Source organism: Nanorana parkeri, unplaced genomic scaffold (genome assembly GCF_000935625.1).
Source record: "Nanorana parkeri isolate BGI_ZX_2015 unplaced genomic scaffold, ASM93562v1 scaffold957, whole genome shotgun sequence".
NCBI lineage: Eukaryota > Metazoa > Chordata > Amphibia > Anura > Dicroglossidae > Nanorana > Nanorana parkeri.
This window is the reverse complement of record NW_017307225.1, coordinates 447,246-457,039: the sequence shown is the minus strand read 5'-3', so window position 1 is coordinate 457,039 and position 9,794 is coordinate 447,246. Positions and strand designations below refer to the sequence as shown.

Sequence of the window (9,794 nt, the reverse complement as noted above, 5' to 3'; positions counted from 1 at the left end):
CCTTTTACAAACAGCCTTGCATATTTTTGGGCATGCTACATGATTTCTCTATATCCTGCTCTCAACTAGCACCTTTTACATGAACTTCCAGGCCCATAAGGTGGTCATTCTTTAGTGGATGTCTATGACTTGTCCCCCCGATTATCCCAGTGGCAGACGGTTTCAAATTCCGCTTTACCTTTTCAAAAACTGGTTTATTTACACAGAGGTTGCCCAGCTCATTAAGAAAAATGTGGGGTGCTTGGCTCTCTAAATTCCAAGCACCCCACATGTATTGTACATGTATTTCCTGATTCTGACCATCCTTCTCCTCTTGTCACAGTGGCCTTAAGGGGATTTGTTTTTTGACCATGGGCTCTTTGGGGTTTTCATTTTCTTCAATTTGTAGAATTATTGTTTAACAGGATTTTGTTTTAATAACACACTTTATTTGTAATACTGTGCTAGGCATCCATGTAGTGTGGAGAGTGACTCTATTGCTGCTTTGTGAAAGTATGGATGCTCTCCTGTCTGTTGCCAAGTTCACTCTTTTGCCCAGTGTGCGTTATTTGTACTGTGATTGTTTGGTTCAATTAAGATATAGTAAAAAAGCCTTGCAAATATCCAATACTACAAAAGTCATCCAGACAAAATTTACCTGAACGCGTCTTGAGAAGTTATTACAAGCAGTATAACAGATAAGTAAAACTCGTAGGGGCTCTTAACTACTAAAGAACCATTGTGGTAAATGACCATCCAGACCCCTGTTTGTTAGCAATGTAAGGGTTTTCAGCTAACACTCTAGTAAGAAAATAAATGCTAACATCAGATTGACTGTTTGCATTGTTTGTATATGCACAACTCACATGCTGTTTTTAGATATTGTTTAAACAAAACCAATATGTGTTGGGGACAAAGTTCCACATTGTCTTTTCTCCAGCTAGGTGCAAGTACAAAGTAAAGGCAATTGTTGACAGCATGGTTCAAGACCACTAAAAATGTTGCAATCCTACACGATTAGACATGCATTGTGAAGGAAATGTTAGAGACTGTGACTCTCATTAACACTGCAAAGGAAACTTGGTACTGAGAGTGTTAGTTACAGTAATTCAAGATGTTTCTAGGAAAGAAATAGCTTCTTTTCACCTTGTACAATTAATAACAGGAGTTTTCAGTTACACATCTCTCCAATTGTCCTGCTTTGACACAAAGCATAAATGCCTTTCAGGCAAGAACACAATCACTATGTTCAAGTATCCATACCGGTGCAATCCACGGACAAAATGCAGGAGGCTGTTGTGAGGCAGAACTGTATAATACACCATCACATTGTTCATAGTTAAATAATCCCTCTTGATTATAAGCATTGCACAGGATAATACAGTGAAGATGAATTGGACACAGATTGTATTATTTTTAAGCACTGTTTGTTTTGCTTTCCATTGACTGTTATTACAGCAAACAAGTAAATAATAGTGTAAACTATTTTACTGATATAAGCATTAGCCCAGAGAGCAAGACATTAACATAAAAAAATACACATCAAGTTGCATTAAAATGTTTACTTTCATTGCAAAGGGATTAGGAAAATATTTGTGCTGGGTCTTAGAGCAGGCAAATATTGGATATTGCTATTAAATTATGTATTTGCAGAGGAGCTTAAAAACTGAGTTCCCTTTACCACTTCAAAATAATAAATGTTGCATTTGGTTTTTAATCATCTAACTTTGCTGCTTTAGTCATTGACCAGGGATATGGGGAAGCTAAATAGGAAAATGCTCTGTCAGCTGAGCTGTCTCTTCTCTATTTTTCAGCACAAATTGAAGTGATACCATGCAAAATTTGTGGAGATAAATCTTCAGGAATTCACTACGGTGTCATCACTTGTGAAGGCTGCAAGGTAAGAGGAGAAGCTGGAGATGTAATCAGAGATAGTATAGAAAAGTATTATTTGCTACTACTTTTACTGTTTCATATAATAATGATAGTCGCAATGGTTACATATCATCATACTCGTTATGAGAAAAGTAATATGGATTAAAGAAAACCTGTCTACATTTAAAACCTGCTTACATTGTTGCAGGCTTGAAAAACAGACACCAACAGTTGCTTGCACATACTTTTAAATATTTTACCATGTACACTAGGGGTCCCCAAGCTTGTAACTATTATGACAGCCTCACTAACCAGACAAAGTGTTGGACCAGTAGTGAGGCTTGCCAGTGCTCAGCTTCAGAAAATTAAGCCAAGATATTTCTGTCGAAAGTGTCTTTCAATTCATGTTTGAAATTAGTAATGATGTATTTGTATTATTTTATAGCCAAAGAAAATATTTTACTGCATTGTTTCTAATATATAGCGTCCCCCTCATGTCGGTTAGTGATACCCAAAGCAGTATAACAATACCGTTGGCTCCAAAGGGTGATCTACAGTACAAGAACTAATGGGTCTCCCTGTGTTTCCTCTGTAAGAAACCTCTATGATGGATCCATAGCACACCAGCACACCTTGATCCTAGGGTCGGTTGCTATGGGTTACTGCAATTCAGTCATGTTCTTTTCTAGAGTTAATTTAACTCACTTTGCCCATCAGCACTTACCACATTCTAGCCGTCAGTGTAACACAGGACGCCGACGGGACAGCTGCGGAATGCCGCATCTGTCCCGTTGGCGTCCTGTGGTACACAGACGACTAGAATTGGAAACTGTTTTCACATGAATCTCTTGGATTTTTGCTATTTGAGTTTCATCCAATTGATGAAAGAATTAAAGTGCTGTTATCTGCTACATTTGTGAGTAGAATATTTCTCTGCTTTTATTAATAAACCTGGTTGATGCCGCACACAGTGGTGCACTCTCCTTTTGTTTTTCTGCCCTGACAAGCCTTGGCCAACAGTGTTTTCTACTGGTCCATACAAATTAGCGTATACTCTGGTTAAATATGGCTGCGTCATAAGACTGTTATATAATATACTGTATATATAGACACTAAAAAGCCCAAGTCTAACCAAAATATGTTTTTCATTAGCTTTGGATGAAGCAGGGAAGAGTTAAAACATGTCATGTTTTTATCTCTGTCTCTGACCCCCATTAAGAAGAAGTATCCCAACATCCTGTTCCTGTGGCAACAATACAAGATTTGGGGAAGAGTGGTTGTCACTGAGACAGGGAAGCACAGACAACAATAAACACTTTATTAGAAATTATATCCCTTCTCTATTCTGTTAAACATGTGAAAGTAGAGTGAAATCCCACCAACAGGAACACAAGACAATAAAAAACCTGACAGAGGTTCTAACTCTTCCCAGGTCTACCCAAAACAAAATAAAATGTTTTGGCTGGGGTTGTTTTTAGGTTTGTCTGTTCACTTAGAGAACTAGCTGCTCAGTTAGTGGTGACCAGACCAGATCTGTTTGAATTCCAGATAAAGCAGACACAGTATATGTGGGCTCATACACAAATATGTAGTCTGTTTACAAGTACATCAACAATGTCAGCCATCCCATACCTGATATCAGTCAGCCTTGAAAGTCAGATCCTTCACTGTTTAAATCACACCTTGAAGTGAAAACATGTGGTAGAGCTTTAACAGGTATCACCAATTGTTTTTATTATAGGATTTGTTGGAAACCTTCCAAAGCCATCTGTCAAGTCGGTTGAAAAGTCAGTCACCTGGTTTCTTCAATATAAAGGCATCTGATCTGAGAGCTGCCTCTCACACTGGAAATTCTCCTACTGGTATCATTAATGGCAACTGACATGTTACCTAGGTAGAGTGGGCAGCTGTACCTAGGAGAGTTGGCATTCAGTGATATCAGTGGCATTATTATCAGTGTGAGTGGCAGCTGTTTATTCCTCACATAAGCTGTGAAATCAGCAGTAATTAAGCTCATCTTGCTTCTTCTGCAAACTAACAATCCATAGGAGAAAGTGAGTCAACTCATAGCAATGCCGTCCCTAGCGAGTTTTGTCCAGGGACAGAATGACAAGGTGACATGGATCTTAGTCAGAAGACAAGAGCTTGCCTTGAGCCTTCCATTACACAAGAGACCACCTTTAAAATACAGTATAGGAATGCATTTGCTTAGGTGCAGAAGTAGGAACTGATTATATCAATGCAGGCACATCATTAAAAAGTTATACTTATGTTGCCATTTTTAGGGCAGAGGGTTACATGTAATTCTAATGTATCAGTAGATATCACCTGCTTCATCAGCAGTGGGGAAGCAGGAGACTCTACAAGAATGGCAGACAGGCCACAGTGATATAATACATACTCCTGAAAATATGGTAGGGAGAAGCAATGCCTAATCCATGAAGCATGACTCATCCATCTGAATCACTAGCAGGGCTGGATTCCCCACAAGGCCACTGAGGCCATGGCCTCAGGGTGGCAGGGATAAGAGGGGCGGCAGTGGCGTAACTAGGAGGGTGCCGGGGGTGCGCACCGCCCCCTGGGTTACACCCACCTGGGGGTGACACCAGTGCACCCCCAAGTCCCAACATCAGGTAGATGGGGGGGGGGCAACCTCAGGGTGTTGTTCCTGCTCATATGCAGTACAGGGCCAGTGTTATAACAGAATCCCGGGCTGGAACACAGTCGCCGGATTGGGAGAAGTCCCCATGCTATCCTCCTGAGGTCCTTGCGGTGCAGAGGTGGTGAGCTGTATGGGGCTGTGCCAGGTGTGGGGGGAAGCTCCTTGATCAGGGTGTACTACAGGTCGGTGTTCTCCAGAGAACTGGTGAGCATCACAATAAATGTGATATGCTACAATTTTGTTTTGTTTTTTCCTGTTGGACAGAGTAGGTGAGGTCAGTCAGATTTGCATGGCGTTTTCTGCAGCCATAAAAGAGCTTTATTTAATATTAAATATCATAATGATTAATATTAATATCATTGGTAAATTACAAGAATAGTGGTGTGGGGGGCGGGTTGCGGGGAGGGGGTGCATTGAGGAACCTGGCCTGGGGGCAGCAGAGAGAGTAAATATGGCCTCGGTCACTAGGATTTCTATTCTCGTATGATATAAGAAATCCAATATGAAAATGCAAAATGTTATTAGTTTGGGTCATTTAACTATATATGAATTAAGATGATTTACGTGGATAAATTAGGATTTAGCCACCGGATTGAAACAAGTTAACTAGGCTGGATCATTTCTGCGAGTTGTATTCTACTGCTATAAATAGTCATTATAGTAAAAACCCCATGCATCATGTTTATGAAGGGTTGCCTATATATGACCCAATCTCTGCAGCAACACATACTTTATGCTCTCACAAATGCTTGTTATTGCTTGCAACTTAAGCACACCCTTCCTGATTATCTCAAGGGAAGCTCACATCAGCTAACCTCTTGCAATAATCAGCAAGGTGCCCTTGCCAGCACTAACAGGAATTTGTGAAAATAATAAGTGCTGGTTTTCTCCTGCCGAGACATTAAACATGATGGAAAGCTTTTTAGAGTGTGCAACTGATGAGCATTCATTCCCATTTCTTTACAAAAAGGAAAAGAACCTTTTACTGTCCATGCACCTGTCTTTAAATTAAATCTGGCATGAGAGTAACATGGAGGCTTCCATTGCTGAGCTCTCCAGAAAATGCTAGTTAACTGGCTGGCCTGCTCACCCTCTATAATTAAAACTTTGAATCACTGAATCATTTTTTCCAACTTTCCTGATCTTTATGCTTTTTCCAGGACAGTATTTTAAAGTATTGTAACCAGAGGGTCAGCAAAACACCCAGACAGCTAGCCTTTGTAGATGGAGAGAAGGTGAGTGGAAAAGGACAGATTTTTCCAAAACTAGAAAAAAACATTTTGGCTGAAGTCAATGAACTCTGGGCATAATTGTTCTTAACCATTGCAGTGGGGCTTCCCCCACACTCCAAGGGTTAAGTGCTCGGTTTTGTGTAGGGATAAAAATAAAAAAAGTTATACTCACCTGAACCTTGCAGCTTGCTAGCTGTTAGACCGGTCCCTGCCGCCGGTCTTCCCCTCCACTCCAGCGATCTAAGGTCCTGTGAATCATCATGTTCTATACAGTGTATAGGACGTGAGGATGCCGAGGGACATTCCATTACTGGAGCAAAGGATCGGGTGAGTATAACTGTTTTATTTTCGTCCCTAGACAAAAAAAAGCACTTAACCCTTACAGTGCAGGTGTAGCCTCACTGCAAGGGTTCAGATTAATTATGTCCGGAATCCTTTTTTTAAACTTAATGAGTGATCGGCCCAACTTTCCTGCATCTTAAATATGATTGTAGGGTAGGGTTTAACAAGTTTCTGTGTAATGTTCACATTATTTCCAGCTAGAAGACAAACTAATGCCTCTGATTAACTGGACAATGAGTTGCTCTTAAATACTTTTTCCACTATTTTTAAATATAGCTACAGATATTAGTCCTTTAATTACTTGCATATCCTCAGGTGTAATTGAGACATTATGTCTACAAAACATAATATAAAAAGAGTTACTTCCCTATTAAACAGCAGCACAAATCAATTGATTTAGTAAGATTAAAGATTTTGCAAGATTAAAGTCAAATGACTCTGTGATAGAACTATGTACAACATTCTAGAAATCTGCTTAATTGGAAATGGAGTGACGACAAGTAAACGAATTACATGAATACTCTAAAAAAAATCACTAATACTATCATTATTGGGCATTTGCTTATTGCAGTAAAAAAAAAAATTAAACAGAATAGAATGTAAAAAAATGTAGATACTCATAGCATAAGAACAGCCATTTTCCATCAGATGAGCAATCTTTTCACATTACTATTTCTTTTTTTTTAGAGTGTAACTGTACTGAGAGTCCAGGCTATGGACATTCAAATATATACATATTCTTAAGAGACTGTAAACACTTTAAAACAAACCCTCACCTACACCTGTAGCTGCAGGCACAGGGGAGAAAACTATCCTCCAGGTTCAAAACAGAATCATCGAAGTCCTTTTCTAAGCAGTCACCTTAGCTCACCCTGTCTCCCCGCCTAGCAGTGACATAGCAGCCTGACCTCTTTCTTATCTGCAATGTAAAAAAAGAACAGGAGCTCTAGGAGTGGGAAGCTGAGTTGCTAAGAAAACCAACTATTTAATTACAATTAAAGCCATTGAACACAGATATCTAAAGTGTAACTCTACACTTTAGAGTTATGGACCCAGATGGATAGTGTTACTTGATCATTAGGTTACCTTCAAATTGAATACATAGTGTACACATTTTCTTTATTTATTAACTAATAGGACTAAGAAATATTAAATTTTTAGATATTATTTAGCCAGGCAAAGGTGTACTGTGCTTCATGCTCCTTTTTCAATCTCTTTACAGTCACTTTTTTCAGACCCCGTCCACCGAGCAGAGGAGCGGACCTGAGAGATAACTTTCTCTCTCAGGGCCACGCCTCTGCTTGGTGTGCAGAGTTTCAATAGCCAGCCTGCTATTGGCTATTTCAAATTGCAATAGCCAATTATAGTCTGGCTATCGCTCCCGGCTGCTTACATTCACCTGTCAGCTGCGGAAGCTAGCCGGTAGGTGAATTAGGCTGCGGAGGGGGGGGGGTTTCATTACCCCCCAGACCATCCCGGGCGGGCCGTGCCAGATCCCGATCCAGATCCCCATAGCACATGACAATAAATAAAGAGATAGATAGATAGATACATAGATACATAGATAGATAGATAGATAGATAGATAGATACCTTGTACTTTGATGCATACTACATCTTTTTCACTAGATAAAATTGGTACAGTTTATAGAGTAATCTTTCAAAGATCCTTCATATGAAACATCTTTCTTAAGCCTAGAAAGCACTGTCTATGGGTACCCTAAATTAAGCAGACTATACAGTATATATAATTATGTGTGTGTGTGTGTGTGTGTGTGTGTGTGGAGACTGAAGGAGAGGAGCAGTGGAAGTTTTTCCCCTAACAACTAGTCAGATGCATGCTTCCACGTGCAGTTTGTTTGTGCACTGTTGGTAACCCTTGAATTTTTAGACATTCACTTTTGAAGTGTTTAGACATTCACTTTTTTAATATTAACAGAGAATACGTTTTTAAGTGTGCCAATAAGATAATATACCAAGTGTAATTAGGAGCTACAACACCCTGCCATAACACACATTAGACACAGCAAAACACTACAGTAAAATATATGAAAAATAATTAAAATTGTATGATTTATGTGCTCGTTAACAATTTACATATTTGGTCTGCAAGATGACTGTAGGCAAGCAGGAGAAATATAGGATAGGGGTATCAAAACTTTCTGCTAAATACTCCACTAACAAATCATACAGAGTTTTATGTATTTGGAAGTAACTGGCTAGGTGCATACATAAGGTTTATTCAGTAAATAACCAAGTGCATTGCCAATTTGTAGAGTGTCGTAACTTATAGAAAGCAGTGAAGACGCAGTAAACAGAGCAAATCCTGTATATGGGAGTAAACCCCACTTGACAAACATATCACTTAAAAAAAAACAGGAAAACGGCCCACAGCCTTCTTCCTGTTTTTTTTGTACACAAAATAGCCCACAAAATAGGCTGAGCATGTATCAGACAGGGACGAAAGATTGGAGAGGCGTTTTAGATTGCATTACTTGTAAACACGGCAGCCTCCACATCCATGGGTTCAAGCAGTAGTGGTGTGCTGGTTTTGGGCTACTAAGGCTGTAAGAAGTCACACCCCATGCAATTGTGTTTTTTTACAATGCTGAATTATTAGTAGATGCACAACAATAAGTTATTTCCCATCACTTCTATGGCTATGGTTGCACTCAGTTTTAGGTGGGTGTACTCACTGGCTTTCTAACAAATGTTGTGGTGGGGGAGTATGCTTAGCATGGGAAGTGTACACATACAAATATCCTTCCTGGAAGGTCCCACACACACAACAAAAATAATGCTGGTAAAAAATGCCAGTAACAACACACAGCTGATAGAGAGAACTTAAGGCTGCACTCACTAGAGCCTGACCGTCCAACCCTGAGTAACACTCTTCTCTTTAGCCACCTCACCTTAAGGGCTAGGGACTGGTGTAAAGTTGTACCGAGAAATCAACAGAATAAGTGACCCCAGTTGGACTTCCATCATTTATCAACCACCTATTGACCCCCAGATATGTATTGACGTTCGTGTAGTAGCATTGAATCCTTTGGGGAACATTGCAGTAAATAAAAATATATTGCATGTTTCCACCCCAGAACATCAGACTCACATATGTGGGTGCACAGGATGCAGGTGGTATAGCACTGTCTGAATCTAAATCAAGCATTCCAATATCCATAACAAGTTATAAAAAGTTATGAAAACAATTAATCTTTGAATTTATTTATTTATTTGATAGGTGGTGACAAGCATTTTCCAAAGGATGACAGCAATAGCAACCTGCTTTCATTCTCATGATAGATTTTCTTTAAACTGCTATTAATCTGCAGGAAGTTTTGACTTTGAGTAGCATAACAACACACCAGACAAATATAAATATAATATAAAATATTGAAACATTTATTGATTTTTATGAAGTAGCAGATTTTCTCAGTATTTTCCAACCCAATAATACTGTAACACTTTAAAGCTTTGATGGTGGGAGGTTGACACTCTGAGTCATTCAGTGTCCTATTACCTTGCACTGTGCTGTCAGACTAAGATGAGAGCACAGGGATGACTTTATCAGTGTGCTGACACTCTTTCATTATCCAATCACTAGGCTATGTTGGATATTTTCTTTGGTTGTATTGCTAAAAGCTCAACTGCAGCCAGGTTTTTGTTTTTTTAGAGACTTGTAACAAAATAAAAAACTCTGGCATG

General features: G+C 39.3%; 1 protein-coding gene across 1 annotated transcript in view; it reads left to right on the top strand.

Moving 5' to 3' along the window:
* The window catches only part of RORB (RAR related orphan receptor B), a 128,392-nt gene that overhangs the window by 73,536 nt on the left and 45,062 nt on the right, over window positions 1-9,794 (top strand). Inside the window, exon 3 of the mRNA XM_018566523.1 lies at window positions 1,794-1,879. Within this exon, the coding sequence (XP_018422025.1) occupies window positions 1,794-1,879 (86 nt within the window). The remainder of the gene's footprint in view (window positions 1-1,793; window positions 1,880-9,794) is intronic.